The 16619-nt window shown below is 27.3% G+C and overlaps 5 protein-coding genes across 14 annotated transcripts; 3 read left to right on the top strand and 2 right to left on the bottom strand.

Annotated features, from left to right (window-relative positions):
* Window positions 1-162: 162 nt before the first annotated feature.
* LOC122571425 (transmembrane protein 223) lies at window positions 163-2260 on the top strand. Of its 2 annotated transcripts, XM_043735135.1 has the most exons (6): window positions 163-304; window positions 387-418; window positions 678-1083; window positions 1199-1464; window positions 1674-1816; window positions 2054-2260. In XM_043735135.1, exons 3-6 carry the CDS (start codon window positions 917-919, stop codon window positions 2201-2203), a joined length of 726 nt encoding a protein of 241 aa, XP_043591070.1. In that variant the 5' UTR covers window positions 163-304; window positions 387-418; window positions 678-916; the 3' UTR covers window positions 2204-2260. The 2 variants fall into 2 exon arrangements, with proteins under 2 accessions (XP_043591070.1, XP_043591069.1); XM_043735134.1 differs by lacking the exon at window positions 387-418 and having other exon boundaries at window positions 169-304.
* Window positions 2261-2409: 149 nt separating this feature from the next.
* On the bottom strand, window positions 2410-5601 carry LOC122571424. Of its 5 annotated transcripts, none has more exons than XM_043735129.1 (7): window positions 5449-5601; window positions 5141-5382; window positions 4152-4238; window positions 3775-3946; window positions 3353-3567; window positions 3011-3274; window positions 2410-2835 (listed from the first exon to the last, which is right to left on the bottom strand). In XM_043735129.1, exons 4-7 carry the CDS (start codon window positions 3910-3912, stop codon window positions 2577-2579), a joined length of 876 nt encoding a protein of 291 aa, XP_043591064.1. In that variant the 5' UTR covers window positions 3913-3946; window positions 4152-4238; window positions 5141-5382; window positions 5449-5601; the 3' UTR covers window positions 2410-2576. The 5 variants fall into 5 exon arrangements, with proteins under 5 accessions (XP_043591064.1, XP_043591066.1, XP_043591068.1 ...); XM_043735131.1 differs by having other exon boundaries at window positions 5141-5369; window positions 5449-5600; XM_043735133.1 differs by having other exon boundaries at window positions 3775-3851; window positions 5141-5498.
* LOC122571426 (Sjoegren syndrome nuclear autoantigen 1 homolog) lies at window positions 5547-7614 on the top strand. 5 transcript variants are annotated; one of them, XM_043735139.1, is made up of 3 exons: window positions 5547-5682; window positions 7126-7325; window positions 7476-7614. In XM_043735139.1, exons 2-3 carry the CDS (start codon window positions 7137-7139, stop codon window positions 7575-7577), a joined length of 291 nt encoding a protein of 96 aa, XP_043591074.1. In that variant the 5' UTR covers window positions 5547-5682; window positions 7126-7136; the 3' UTR covers window positions 7578-7614. The 5 variants fall into 5 exon arrangements, with proteins under 5 accessions (XP_043591074.1, XP_043591076.1, XP_043591075.1 ...); XM_043735141.1 differs by lacking the exon at window positions 5547-5682 and adding an exon at window positions 6535-6966; XM_043735140.1 differs by lacking the exon at window positions 5547-5682 and adding an exon at window positions 6537-6928.
* Window positions 7615-7913: 299 nt separating this feature from the next.
* On the bottom strand, window positions 7914-11247 carry LOC122571423 (beta-1,3-galactosyltransferase brn). Its single transcript, XM_043735128.1, has 2 exons — window positions 10302-11247; window positions 7914-10220 (listed from the first exon to the last, which is right to left on the bottom strand). Exon 2 carries the CDS (start codon window positions 10181-10183, stop codon window positions 8798-8800), a length of 1386 nt encoding a protein of 461 aa, XP_043591063.1. The 5' UTR covers window positions 10184-10220; window positions 10302-11247; the 3' UTR covers window positions 7914-8797.
* A 156-nt stretch (window positions 11248-11403) lies between these two features.
* Window positions 11404-16062, top strand: LOC122571422 (cell division cycle protein 27 homolog). The gene is made up of 13 exons (XM_043735125.1): window positions 11404-11590; window positions 12120-12195; window positions 12279-12426; window positions 12494-12874; window positions 12936-13260; window positions 13349-13537; window positions 13660-13906; window positions 14024-14204; window positions 14281-14506; window positions 14631-14758; window positions 14855-15176; window positions 15255-15402; window positions 15517-16062. The coding sequence occupies exons 1-13, from the start codon at window positions 11567-11569 to the stop codon at window positions 15642-15644; spliced, it is 2523 nt and encodes an 840-aa protein (XP_043591060.1). The 5' UTR covers window positions 11404-11566; the 3' UTR covers window positions 15645-16062.
* Window positions 16063-16619: the final 557 nt, after the last annotated feature.

The raw sequence follows: 16619 nt of genomic DNA, 5'->3' as shown, positions 1-16619 counted from the left end.
TTCGATAGTTAATCAAAACATACGTGCAACACGAAAAAGATTAATATCAGTAGTGGTATAAGTCTTTCAATATTTTCCAAAAGCTATATTAATGATATATATTTTGTAAATTTAAGAAATGTCGATTAATATGATATACTGTAAATAATAACTGTGATTTAAAATATGTAAAGATAAAATGTGTTTTATTAAATATGAAACATCATTTAATATACAGAAATTACATAAAATTAAGAATTAACAATAATAGTAATAATAATAATAATCTCTTATCGGCTTTCGCTTATTATGCGATCTTATTTCGGTGGGTACAGCGATTTTTCTTATTTCCTATATTCTAATCATTTTTAAGTCTATTTATTTAACCAAAAGGTTCTTATTTTTAGCATTCATGATTAAGATTGATTAATGCGCTAATGTACGTGAATATTATATATTTTAAAAATATGAAACTTTATATAATATATAATAATTTTTCATGTTTATAATTTTATTTGAAGATAGATAATCAAAAAAATTTTTTACTAAGTATTTAAAATATTATTTTTTGTATCATTGTATAGTCAAACTTTTATTTTATATTATATCTTTTCTGTATATTTAAATTCAGTATTATACTTATTTTACCCATTACGATTTATTATTGAAATAATAAATTATATTATTTCGTATTTCAGAAAGCAAATTAGATAATGATGTTTTATGTTTCTACAATTACAAATTACATGCAATCATATGAATGAAATGTTTTCTTTGCAATAGCAGGTAGTACGTGATGTACGATAACATAACCAAAAGACGTACTAATGTCTGCGTTCTACATATTAAATTAATTTTATTTCATAAAATAAATGTAATTCAAATATGAAATGAAATGAAAGTGATATAGATCATAAATAATTAAAGGTAAAATAATATGACAATGCTGTTGAATATTTTATCTCATAGAAATGTAACAAATTCTCTTTGTAAGTTACAATTTGTTTATCAATCATTGGTAAGAAATACTAAATATAGGAATCCTATGCTTTATAAATTTCTCCACTCTTCGTCCAAACGTACATTTAGAATAAAAAATACAAGGTAATATAACAATTTTTTATGATTTATATTTATACTTATACAAAAAATGCAATTTTATGAAAATTAATTTTTTTTGTAAAATACCTAAATAATGTTTTATTTAATTATTTTATAGAGAATGTAAGAAAGAATTATATAACGATTTGAGTAACATAAATACAAATGTGCAAAATAATGTAATATTATATAAGAATGAAGACACTTATGATTTTATAATAATGAAACTACTTTTCTATGGGTGGTTTTTTTGTAATGCATTAATAGCATGGACGACTTATAATCCAAAATATATAACAACATGGCGCAAGGATATATCTTGGGCAGAGTACATGAAAATAAATGGAGCATCTTTCATATACTTTGCATATTCTACAATAATAGGTAATGTACAATATATATAATTAATTTTTAAGTATTTATAAAATAGCTTTGTACAATTTAATAAATAATATAAAATAATTATATTTCATGCTTATATTCATTGGTGAAATCTAATAAATAATAAATATATGTTACATAAAATAAAGCAAATCTAAAATAATACAGAATATGTTAGAAACTTATTTTCACGCATGTATTTTCATGTTTAGGACCTCCTGCCTGTGTAGTACTATATCTCTTTAATCGAAGATTAATAAAATACGTTGTTTTACATAAAGGTGGCAAAGATGTATCTATAATCGCTAATCATGTATTTAAAAGATATGATACCATTACAGTTCCTCTTGAAAAGGTATGTACTTTTATTTAAATTTATTATTAATAACAATAACAAAAGTCATTTTTATCTTACTTTAAAGTATATATTTTCGTAGTTTAATAAAATATTTTATAGTTTCACTTAAACAAACTAAACATAATATTGTTTTTAATATATCTACTAATTAAAAATATTTGATATAATAGTTAAAATAAATTAATAATTAATTTAAAATAATGAGTAATTAATTATGTGTCTTTTACCCATAAGGTTAAAATGACAGTAGGAAGGCAGGAAATGAAATATTTATTGCCAATGAAGATTCAAGGCAGAAGATTGTATTTCATTCTCGATGGTCAAGGAAAATTTTTAAATGAAAAATTATTTGACTGTACAGTTGGAAATAGAAGACGTTGGTAGATGTATTGTATGAGTTAAATAAATTATTATAAATAAATTAGAGATGTAATACAGCTACTTAACATGTTTTTTATTTTTATTATTGTATGCAAGAGAAATATTGTTGGATTATGCATATGAAGATAAGTTATAAAAATAAAATATACTCATTACAAAATAAAATATATAATATATATGTATAAAATAAATAATACTTACTATTTTATACAAAATATAGTTTCATAAACTAAATTTTAAATATGTTAGTACAATTAATGTATATATGTAATATACATTTCTTATGTCTTGAAATCAATTCATATGTAAGTTACGTATAGATTACTATAAACACATTGGATATATTCACATTTACATGAAGTAGATGTTTTTTTCTTTAATATCTTTGCCGATCATAATATTTATGTGAATATTTGCTCAAACGATCACTGTATCCATCATCATGATATTTATCCTCTGCCTTGTAATATACTTCAGGTGCTGAACCTACATGTCCTTGCCAATATCGTGTCCAATAAAGATCCTCTGGATTGATATCATGTGGATGTTTAGCATTTCGAAATACATGTACGCAGTATATGAGGCTTCCTATCAATGTTATGAATCCGAAAACAAGGAAAACTATTCCCAAAATCCTAAAACAATTCCAAAATGTTAATTTTAAGAAATCTTTAAAAAGAAATTCCTTTATATGCAATATTTTTATGAAATTAAGTTGTAATATAAATTATTAAGATTTATAATATTGTTCTGCATAAAATTGAAGAGAAACTAGGAAAATTATATAACTCCTTTTAAACATATACTTACCAAACTATTAATGGTTGAAAAAATTGAATCACTATAACAAAGCCTAATGCAACAAGAATTAAACCAAGATTAAGAAGTAACATAAGACAGCAAACTCCTTTGGTATTTGGGCAAAAAGGATTAGGTGTCGACATGGTTTCTATGATAATACCATCTTTTCTAGATGTGTGAGATTTTACTGATTTTGCAGAACCATAACTACAATGACTGGGTGCTCGATGTCCTAATCTTGAACTTGGTGTTAGACTGTGATGTGATACATGGCTATTGATTTAATAATAATGCAGTTTATGATACAATTATATACATGTAAAACATATTATATTTTATTATATTTACAACCTTATATCTGAAGTTGCCCTATATGCAGCACTTGTAACATATATATCTGAACCATTGTCACATATGCTACCATGTGAAATACTTTTACTAAGAGGATGAAGACTATGTCTTGAAGATCCAGATAATATTGAACCACGACTATTGTGTATATTTCGTGATTGTCTTCCTTCTTCTTTTTCATATTTGTCTGAATGGTCTTTTTTCATTGATTTCATCTATCAAATTTAAGTACATATATAATAAATAATAGATCTCTTGAATGTTCTATTATAGTAGTAAGTAGTATTATAAGGTAACATATTGTATTATACATACACTATTTATTTAATACATATTTTTATGTACAATGCAAATTTTCATCATCATTAACATATTAATTATAGTACATATGTTTACAATTGGAAATAAAAGTTATAAATTACCATTGTAGCATGATCAGTAGACACAATATATTCAGATACTGTACGATCTGATGGTGCACGATGATTGTCATCTCCATCTGTTAAATATTCTCTATTTATATTATTGTGATATCCTAGATATCTTGAATTATTTGTCATTATGATACTTAAATTTTTATAATTTATCTAAAAACTATAAAAAACTTGACAGATAGTTTAATACTTGTCATTAATAAACATAAACGATGAGAAATTATAATAATTAAAATTAATTATATTGTTCAAAAAAAAAAAAAAAAGAAGAGAAGCAGAAAGATGTGTTATAAATTCTAAGTAATTACATAATATTTAGATAACAGAATTAAATATTATATATTCTTGATCTGAGCATGACTTACTTAATAAATAGTGAATGATATTTTTATGTGATATCACAAATTTCAAAAGATAATCTTGATTTTATATTTAGATATTTTTAGTATTACCTGTAAAAATTATTATGTAGTAATAAATGCTATTAAGAACTTCTCTAATAATATAATATTATGTTATGTATGCATTTTTCATTATTTATTAGTATTTATCATGGGTCAGGGATAATATATTAAATATAAGTAAATTAGTATTTGATATGATGAATGAATATGTGCATTGCATTTCCTCTAAATGATGTGGGGGCAACAAAGTAGGAATGGCAAATTGCAAATGAATTGCAAAACACGTAATCATCATAGAATCTTTTAATTGTATGGTGTATGTGACAACACATTTGTCGCGGTAGTAAACTCCTAATTTAGTAACGTGATGTCATTTGACAAGGTCATATGCATCTTCAATCGATAATGTGATCATTTAAAATGCAATTTTCATTTTTTATTTGAATATTTTCTATTCCTTAATTTACAATTTTTGTTGGGACATGTATTTATATTTTGTGGCCCAATATACTTAAATTTTCTTTATATGGTAAAAATTTGAGAGAGATTAATTAAATCGACAAAATTCAAAATTAAAGGTAAAATAAGATAAATATATATAATTTATTATGCCCTTTTTATTACATTAAGCAATGTTAATTTTTTCTTTTTATTTCATTGTTCAATAAAAATATGTTCTCGTACACTATGAAAATTTCGAAGGATAACGTTGAAAGATTTACCTGCGCAAGCGCCATAAATCGTGTCAACTTAAGACAAAATACATATTATTTTTTAATTTATGTTTATTTTTATTGATTTACTTAATCAAAATCAAATTTGCAAATTTACAAAAATCAAATTTGTATCTGATTGGAAAACACATGTATAGAGAAGTAATATAGAAATTGTTGTATAATTATGTACCTAGATAGGCCAGATATCAAGATTGATCTTTATAAACATCATACCTGAAACACTCATGTCGAAGAGATTTGTCGAAAGCAAATTTTAGGTGTAAACTCGAGATTTACGGATTTCATATAATTATTATGTGTTTAATTATTAATTCTTGTCTATGTAGAGATGTCTTTTTCCAGGAAATATTGGTCAAACATAAAATAATATTGATACATCATGGATGTTTGATTTTAGAAATATTAGTATTAACGGTACCATTTGGTACAGTAGTGCACTTTTCTGTAACAAAACACTGTAACAAAACATTTAAATGTTAAAATACACCAAGATTTTGCTTCAACAACACTGATTTATTTACGTTTAGATGGATACAGGTAGAATATAACTGCACGTTTCTAAGGCTTTCACGTTAGTGTGAAGATCTCGAGCGAAAGGTGTATTTATTACACCTTGGTAGATGAAAACACTTCGTGACGCCTTTAAAAGGCAAGGCGAAAAGCTGCATTGTTTTTTCCAGTACAATTCTTTAAGAGGTCTTCTGTGGTTAGAAATTTCGAAAAATTCGATTGTTGGATTTTGATATTTTCTTTAAGTAAGTATACAGTGGCTGGCAAAAGTACTCGTACACTTACCATAGAAAACTTCTATACATATATTGTGCGTATTATATAAAACATTTTGAAATTTCATTAGCACTTCAATGAGACGCCACTGCTATGATTATACTGGAGAAATTTGAACCCTCTGAAAATATATATATAAAAGATGCAAGATATTTACTGCAAATTTATATTTAGCAAAAAATTAATATAAAGTATGATAAGTCACCTTACACATCTAATAAATGCTTAAGATCGTCCTACCCACTGAATATTCAGACTTATTAATATCGCAGATAATTGCCTGTTTAAATGTTTTTATGATTTCTACAAAATATATATACTTATACTAAATATCTTGTAACTTTTGTATACATTTTCAGAATTAATTGTTTCAAATTTTACCAATATAATCATGATAGTTGACTGTCATTATAGTACTAATGAAATTTCAAAATGTTTCGTAATGTCTATAAAAGATATCGACAAGTGTACGAATACTCGAATTTTTCCCATGGAAAATATAATGGTACAAAAAATAAAAGGTACGAATATACTCGTACGATTCATTGTAGGTATTATTTTAAGAATATTTCCTGAAAATTTCAAAATGATTCTATGTAAATTAAAAAAGAATTTTTTACGTGTCAATCGAATTTGAAACTTTAAACATGTTTTTCTCAGAACGATATTTTCAAAATCGATGACCATAATTAATCGAAAACTACTGAACGGATCTGTTCCAAATTTTGAGGGCCTATTTTGGATATGAAATAAAGATATAAAAAGATTTGGATTAAAAAATCTAGTCTTTAATCAAGAATTTTATTTTTCAGTTTAGTTTCTATTTTATGGCTGAAAAGATCATTTAAAATTTTTTTAAATATTTTATATCTTGATTACTGAACGACATTATCAAGTTCTAAATAACTTTTTCAGTCTCAAAAATTAATTGTTAATAACAATATTATATACGATTTTTAAATTATAATCAATTATATTAACAATTGCGCATGCGTTGAAAGTGGTGTATTATAAACTCCGCGCCAAAAACTGAAACCTTCGTTTAGATTCGTATATGTATGTTAATTGTATAAGCATAAATTATTGGTGAATTTTTTAATAGAAAAATAATTTTTTGTTGAGTGCTGTAGAAATATTGTAATTGTATTATTTGTGCATGGAGGGTTTGAAATGTCTCAACACGGTGCTGCTTTGCAAACTTATAATCAAGAACTTGTAAAGTGTAAATTTATATTTATTTATTTGTAATCAATGTAATTAATACGATATGTTTGTTTTATTATTACTTTATATTCAAATATGGACATAAAGTAGAAATGAATTTTAATATAATATTAAATGGTACATATAGGTTATAAGTTTGTATATGTAAATATTGATATGTTACTTTATTAATTTTTTATTTTCTGTAGGTTTAGAGGAGATGAAATTGAGGCGTACAGAGTTACAAGCGGAAATTGAATCTCAGGAAGAAGAAAAGAATCATTTGCAAAGAGAAATAGAAAAGTTGTCTTATAAATTAACACGCCTAAATGATAGTTTAACTAAAAAGATAGCAGTCAGAAATGAATATGATAGAACTATTACAGATACAGAAACAGCATATGTAAAGGTATATCTATTGTTCCTTATGCTTTAAAAAAAAAATTAGATTTAATAAAAACTTGTTATGTCACAGATAACCATAAATAGTAACTATAATATATAGATACAAGTATATTTATTATTATAGGAATTTATATAAGAGTTGTTACAATTACAGATTTTGGAAAGTTCACAACTTTTATTAAATATGATCAAGAGAGAAGCTACAAATTTAGACCAAACATTAGTTAAAGCTAACATGGACAAGCAACAGTGTTAATGATAAATGTAAAATAAAAATTGAACAAAATGCAGAACACTGTGTTTATAAATTTACAAAATATATTTATTGAACTTGTAACTATAAATAGAGACAAATCTATAGATATCAGTGCAACAAGTACAAAATTGTAAATATCTAAAAAATTTACAACTTGTTCTTTAAAATCCTTATATTTATGCGATAGAATATTTTATTTTTTTATAATCTATAATCTATAATCTTATGATGCAGTTGTATTTTCATTTTTTATGTAAGGATAATATCAAATAATTTACTTTTGTTAATAAAGTTTGTATGAGATAATAGTTTTTGTGTAATAATATTACATATTAGTATTGTATTGTATCGTGTTCCTTTATTGTACTGAAGCTTATGCCTATTACAATCTCTTTTGAATGTTTGCACATTTAATACATTTTGTTTCTATCTGAATTTATTCCACTAAAGTAAATTTTAATTTACTACCTAAATATAGCTATATCTTAATTATTATATCTTACTATATATTTCCTAGTTCATTATTTTTTGTTATTTTGGCTTATCTGCTAAGACGTTTGTACATATATTTCTATGCTATAATGCTGTATGCGAGCATATGTTCCCTTATTAATAATTCCCTGCTTTTGTGTCATATATAATAACTAGTATTGATTGTAACTAGTTATTCAAATATGAGTTATAAATTATGTGATATTTGTATAAAAGCATTATATAAGTAATTATATTTACTATAATGACTTATTATATATATAAAAATTGATTATTATACTTATGTCTGTTCTTATAAGACTATTTTTAAATATAGTTTACAATAAATTGATTATATGAAAGAATTTTTAGTTTATTATTAATTAATTCGTTAACCTTTCAGTAATTCATGATATGAGATGAAATTCCTATACATATATCATCGAATTAACCACAGTTTTAATTATGTATGTACACTTTATTGTATTCACTTTAATTTATCTATTATAGCTTGACTTCAAAAAATTGTTTCCAGGTATACATATTTTGAATTACTAATGAGGCTACATTATACAATAGTTAAATATATTTATTGTGCAAAATAAATATATAACGTACTGATTTCCTTATTTAGAAGTATGAGTGATATGGAACTACATGATATTTGATTTTATTTTCAAATGTTTAAAAAAATATATTCATGTTCAAATAATACTCATATTAGAAATATTTTGGATGCAATTAAAAATTTAGGCATTACCAAGAGCTTTTTGTTCATTCCATACATTCAATAACTCATTTGGATTTCCATATCCATGAGAACTTATTACATATTTGTAATTAAATTTTGTATAATCCTTCTTATAAAAATGAAATTCCTCACAATGAAAAGGTTCTATGTCTGCCTTTTTCGCAACTAAGCCTAAAAAAATATCATCAAATTTGAAATACTTAGTATAAAGGCTAGTATAATACATATCTAAAAGAGCTTCTCTAGACAGTATATATGCACCAGCTGTAACATATGGTGGCCATAAATGGTAAGGATATTCATTAAGAGAAATATACCATTTAGAAGACTTGTGACGATGAGGTGAAGATACAAATACAAATCCTGCAAATAATCTAACATCTTCTGGAAGTTCAAAATCAAAAATTTGTCTTTTTGTTCTATTCATTGTCAATTCATCTTTCATATGTTCTTCCTGGAGAGGTTTCAAATTTATACTATTTTGTATATCATAATTATTTGCAGGAAGTGTATGTAATGTTTTATTATAAAAATCTTGCTTTAATCTATGCATAAAAAGTGTTCTTTTTAATTTTTCATAAACAGACAAATTCTTTCTATCAAAAGTATGAACATTTTTTTGTGTAATTGTATCATTACTTAACTCTTCCATTTTATCACTATCTTTAATTTCTCTCTTTTTATGGGTATCGATTTTTTTTGGCTCTTTTAAATAATCAGGATAGTTGGTTGGATTTCTTATAAATCTTAAAACATTTTTTACAGAAACATATATATCATCATCGACAAACATGTAAAATTTTGAGTTAGAACAATATTTTACTAGCCATTTAAAAGCCATCATAGTTTTGATAGTGTTATTATAATATGAATCTATAAAATCTGCTTGTATGATATCTTTATATTTTGCAGCCTCAATTCTCACTTTTGTTTGAAGTTCATCATCATATGGATGTACACCTAACATAAAGATTGTTCTTGAGGGTACATCAAAAAATCTTTTTTCATAACCCCAGGAATTTCTAATTGCTAATCGTCTTTCAAAATTTTCTATTGCAGATTTTACTATATAGACAACACGAAACATGTTGTATGCAGGGTCTATGCATTTTTGTTCATTGTCAATTAAAAATGTATATTTATATTCATTTATGGGTGCCACAGTAGGTTTTCTATTATGTCGTAATGCATTCACAAATTCATGTACATCGCCTTCGTATGGGTAAACAAAATTTGAATCATATGTAATTTCAAATAAATGTGTGAATGCTCCAAAATAATTAAGCAATATAATAAGACCAATACAAATACAAATATATGTTAACTTGAATTTTGATGTTAAACGAAGGCTCGAGTGAAAGCAGGTATGCAATAAACAATACATCTTTATAAAGTATATTTTTACATAATTGCTTCATTACCTATAAAAAAGATATACATATATTGTCTCCTCATTTATCTTTATGTTATTATTTTATGTAAAAATGTAAGTAAGTACTTACATGATTGTTGTGTATATGGATTTCAAGAATGTTTTTAAGGTATACTCCAACATGATAAATTTATTGATACCTTAATTATATCAATATTTTACTTTTTTATTTATTTTACTAGGGATAAAATTGCAAAATGCTACTTATTGTTTTGAACTAATGACTTATACTATAGATATACACATACAGGTGTAATTTGTAATGTTTTGAATACATCGATTTAGTTTTATATTAATATCAATTAAACAAACATTTTTATATTCATTATTAATTATAATACATTTCGATATTTTAAGCTTAGTGACCTATTGAATACTTTTTCGCTATCAGTGAAGCTTTTGTCGGTAGGTAGAGGTAGTTTTATATATATATATATATACAGATAGAGTACGCGGTCACATGTTTCCATGTAAGTGAATGCAGTATGAGAATAGAAAGGGAACGTTGCATAAAGGCCCCTTCAGTCGTTATCTGATCAGGCATGATATTGTCGCAGTTCGTTGATCGGTGCATGGACATAATATTCATAGATTGGTGTTATACTTCATATTTATTGTACGAATGTGCATGCTTTATTAGACAAGGATCCAAAGAGTCTCTATGGAGCATTCTCTTTTTATTCCTATATCACTTGTTCAGCTCGCTCACGCACTCTATCCTTATATCTCTATACTCTATGGGTAGCTTTTATGTTACCAACAAAATGTAACAAATTATTTAAATTTTCAAAACTCGTGTTGTTATAACGTTAATAACAAAACACTAGAATAAAGTACATAAGATGTAATAAATATATTTATAACAAAGTTAAGCAATATTCTATGCTGATATAATCATTGATATGATTAATAACAATTTTATAATTATTTTTATCGTAAGAATTTGATATATATAAATACATATCGGAACATCGCGATAGAAATTTAGTTTTTCCCTACGTCTTTAAATTTTAAATGAAACATTAAATAAACGGTATGTTATTAACTTAACATTTATATTTGTAGAAAAAGTAATTTCTGTCGAAAGTATTTAACTCTTGAAGATAGCTTTAGTTCTTCTATAAATACACTGTTAATTCCTTATGGAATTGACATTCTTCTAATGTTGGTAAACCTTTGTTGTGAAGTTAGTTGTTCACTTCAAAAGAATCGGAGCAAAGATGGACTCCTAAGAAATTTTTATACACACCAGTCATTCGACTTTGGATTTTCTTCATTAAATTTTCTTGAAACGTTCGAGATTATTCTTATATGACCAAGTCTGCCGTGTGAACGATGATTGTACAGGAGCCAGTGCAGGTAAAGTTGATTAAATTTGAGAAATAACTGGTAGTGACGTGCGATTTTCTATCTGGACGCATCATCCACACTTATTGATACTGACATGAGAAATTGAAAACCGTTTACATGCATGTTTGTTATTCAACAGAAAATTGATTTTCAATTCTGTGCGATATTTTATGATGCTTCGTTACTTTCGCGATATTCTACCATTAATCAGGTTATCAAGATTCTAGTTTATTTGATATTGAATATATTCTTATGTGAGGGTGAACTTCTTTAGGGTTGTTTGATTTTGCGAAATGGACGTAAACGGGAGGGGATATGACTATAAATAAGTACAAACCTTTATGACGTTTATGAATCTTTTGTATTTTGTACATAAACCAATAAATTTTTATGAGTGTTAGCATGTTACTTTGTGTATTAGAAATTAACAACAAATATGATGTATGTACTTTTGTATTTGTAAAAATATGATTAAATGTTTTTGTCATTGTGTGTATTTGTGTGTTATGTCAATATATTCTAACATGTATGATTACAGGCGGCCATATGGCATTGTTTAAATCATTATGCTTATCCAGATGCAATATTTTTAGCAGAAAGGTTGTGTGCAGAAGGCAAGGTTTTTTAATTATAATTTTTATAACATTCAATTTATCTCTTGGCATCTTTTAATTACGATATTATATTGTCATTTTAGTTGACTCAGAGGAAACTTTATTTCTTTTGGCAACATGTTATTATAGATCAGGGCGAGTTAGACAAGCTTATGCACTGCTTTCCAAGAAAGCTCCAAATTCTGCACAATGCAGATTTCTTTTAGCCAAATGTTGTTATGATTTAGAGAAGTAAGTATCAAATTGTTCTATTTTGTTATTTTAATGTCTCTATATAATTTGATATTTTAATTACCAGATATGCAGAAGCAGAAGCTGTGATAATTGGGGGATATTATAAACAGCTAAAAAATCTCGAAGAAATAGCAACTCAATTTGGAGAACATGCATGCTTCTCGCTTCAGATTATAGCAAAGATTTATTATAAGATGATGCGTACAGCAAAGGGAAATGATGCGCATAAATTGGCTTTGAAGCTAAATCCATTTCTTTGGCATTCATTTGAGGAATTATGTAATGTTGGTGAAGTAGTAGATCCTACAAAAATTTTTCAGTTAGATAAATTAGATAATTTTGCAATGTGCCATGGTAGTACACCTACTCCCATTTATGCAACTGAATCTGATCTCATTGTACCTACAAATAATTCAAATGGTACACCTACAAATGGCACTACTGTGTAAGTATGCAATTTTTAAAGTATCTAAATAACTTTATATTATGTTATTTGTATTTTATAGTACCCCTGCACAAATCACAATGGCATCAACTATAATTAATGGCGTTGGACCTGGTATACGATTATATTCTCCTGTAGATGAAAGTCCACAAAGTTTACCTACACATTATAATAATTGTCCCTCAATATCACCAAGAGCTAAACTTCCACGGTATCGTAGTATGTTCAATAATACAATGAGTCCCCTTACTCCAAGTTTTGGTATTCTACCATTGGAAAGCAATACACCTGAACCAACAGTTTTACCTTCACATACTACTCTTACAGAAGCTAATGATCAGAAAAGTCTAGCAAAACGTGTTAGCAGTTTACGGGCTCATGTAGGGGTAAGATTTAAGTTGCAACCGTTTGATTTATAAATACATATATATGCCACAATATACTAAATTATATAGAAAATATTTTAATTTGCAGCAATTAATGTCAAGAAAGGAAACTCCTTTACAGCAAGGGAAACCAGTATTTTCTCAATCTGGAAATACGAGTAATAACGCTAATATTGTAACAGCTACACCTACTACTCCAACACCAGCTCCACCAACACTGCAAGGTACCAATGTTAGACGTTCCTCAAGGCTCTTCAGTCACAGCTATTCAGTTAAGGTAGATTTATTTGTTTTCTATATAATTTTTCGTTCCTAATTGTGTGATATTGTATGATATTGTAGGTACATTCAGTGTTATAGTATTATAACTATACTTAAAATAATTTTTTTCTTTATTAGGAAAATAATAAATCTCCAAATAGAAATAAATTTGCTACTCCAAAGTCTCCGTCTCGCAAAACAAAAGCTAGACTTTCAAAAACTAACTTAAATAAAGCTAACTTTAATGAATTAAATGAGAGAAATCGAAATGAAAAAGAAAAAACTGAAACGATTACATCAGAAAAAGCTGTAGCTAGTGTAAATGCATTAAACAATCAAGGTAGTACTAATGTCTGTGCAGTAACACTCCAGAAACAATGTGCTGGTATGTTATCAATATTATAATTTCGTTTTGGAAGAAATTATTTTTTCTCAACAGTTTATGTATTATGTATATATGCGTGTATATATATATATATATATATTTCTTTTTTTTCTTTAGAGGGTCTAATGTCATTGCTACAAGAATTAGGAGAGGCATATCAACATTTAAGTCAATTTAATTGTACCCAAGCTGTTGAAATATTAAGTGTTCTTCCAGCACGACATTATAATACAGGATGGGTATTATCTATGTTAGCTCGTGCACATTTTGAAATGGTAGATTATAAGAAAGCTGCTAGGTTGGTGTCTACTAAACTGTAAAATTAAAAAGTTGAAATAATTGATAAGAAATTCTAACTCACTATTTTTTGGTAGTTATTTTGCTGAAGTGAGGCAGTTGGAACCTCAAAGGACTGAACTTATGGAAATTTATAGTACAGTTTTGTGGCATTTGCATGCTGAAGTGCAACTGTCTACTTTAGCACAAGAACTTGTTTCCGAAGATCGTAATTCTCCAGCAGCTTGGTGTGCGACAGGAAATCTGTTTTCTGCACAAACTGAGCATGAGACGGCAATTAAATTCTTTCAAAGAGCTATTCAAGTACGTCGTTTATTTGTACACTTTAATATTGACGGAGATTTTAATTTTCGTTTTACATTTTTTTATATAGTGATAAATTTGTCAGTTATACTTGAAATACAAGTTTTATTTTTCAAATGTATAGGTAGATCCCAATTTTCCATATGCCTACACACTGCTTGGTCATGAGTATGTTCTTACAGAAGAATTGGATAAGGCAATTACTGCATTTCGTAACGCTATCAGACTTGATCCTAGGCATTATAATGCATGGTAAGTTTAATTGAAGAGATTGTTTAGGAAATTACAAGATATTTTATAACGAGATGATTGTATTATTTTACATATGTTGTTTTTCTTATTTTATAGGTTTGGATTAGGGACAATATTCTCTAAACAGGAACAATATAGTCTAGCAGAATTGCATTTTCAACGCGCTTTACAAATTAGTCCACAGAATTCGGCAATAATGTGTCACATTGGTGTTGTGCAACATGCACTGAAGAAAACTGATGAAGCTTTAAAGACTCTGAATACTGCAATCGCAAATGACCCTGATAATATGTTATGCAAATTTCATCGTGCAAGTATCAACTTCTCGATTGGTCGGCATGCGGAAGCACTTAGGGAATTTGAGGAATTAAAAAATATTGTACCCAAAGAATCTCTAGTCTATTATTCAATAGGGAAAGTAAGCATTGCTATGTTTTTTTTTTTGTCATTACATTCTTTATTCTTTTACTTAAGTTGTTTTTTTTTTCTTCGTTAGGTACATAAAAAGTTGGGTAATACCGATCTTGCACTAATGTACTTTAGTTGGGCGACGGACTTAGATCCAAAGGGTGTTAATAGTCAAATGAAAGAAGCTATATTAGGTCCAGGTCAAGGAGACGAAGAATCTCCAGCGACTCAATCAGGTAATTAGCATAATATTCAACGTATAAATTTTGCATAAACGAAACTTTACTATGTAAAACTTGTTAATATTGTTAACGTGTTATGGTATCATTTATGTGCACATATACGTATAGACGAACAGCAGATGCAGAGTAATTCGATGGAGCAAGAGATTGATACTAGTAGAGAAGCAAGTGCCGCGAGGCTCGCCGCAAATGTCTCAGTTGAAGCTCATGCCGATGATAGCGACGATAGTTTATGAAGATATCCTATTGTGTGCAAGATTGCTATAAAATGAAGCATTATTGCGCGTCACCATTTACTTTTGTATTGATCGATACGATCAATTTTTCAACTAATTTAGCTCATTGTGGATCCATACTTTCGCGTGCACTCGTCAATTTCGTCTGAGCAGTGCTATTATTATCTTTAATATTTATATCGTTTCCGTAGACTTTTAGTAGTACTACGTCTTTTTGAGAAGCTAAAAAGTAAGCTAAAAGCTATTCTCTGGGTCGTTTATTTTTTATTACATTTGTCGGAAAGGAAAGAAGGTACTTTTGGATGATCGATATTTTTTGAGAGAAAGTGTGTGCGTACGCGCACTTATGAGTGAGTGAGTGAGTGAATGAGAGAGAAAGAGAGGAAAGAGGAAAGCAAGAGAGAGAGTGAGAGAGAGGGGGGAGGGGGAGGGAGTGAGAGAGAAAGGGGTGGGAGGGAGGGAAGGGAAAAGAGAGAGAGAGAGAGAGTGAGTGAGTGAGTGGATGAGTGAGTGAGAGGTTCAGCAATATCTATTTCATCGATCTTGTACATTACGCGTTTCATTGTATATTTTTTACGATTGCTTGTCTTACTTTTATATATATATGTTCGAGTGTTTAATGATTTTCATTAAGGATTGAGTATAGACTGTATTGCGTTGAAGTATGAGCGAGTGTAAACGTAAGCATGTCGTAAGTAGATAGGAAATATAATTAATTAACTGAGTAAATAAGTATGGAAAAGTGTAAATGTAAATTATTATTACTATATTATCACCATTAGTGCTACGAGTACTATTATTCATATAATTACCGTTGCTGATTTATTGGTCATGAAAACAAACAAACAACAGAAAGCATATTTTTGGCCATGTTAGTGGTCATTGGACGATCGTGCAATTCTCGTCGTGAAGTAATCACCGTTGGATTGATCTTGGAATTGGTTTCATCATGGATAGATTGTTTTACGCGCGATG

Source organism: Bombus pyrosoma, linkage group LG10, assembly GCF_014825855.1.
Source record: "Bombus pyrosoma isolate SC7728 linkage group LG10, ASM1482585v1, whole genome shotgun sequence".
Taxonomy (NCBI): Eukaryota; Metazoa; Arthropoda; class Insecta; order Hymenoptera; family Apidae; genus Bombus; species Bombus pyrosoma.
Note: the sequence above shows the minus strand (reverse complement) of the source record. Positions and strands in the feature narration are given on the sequence as shown.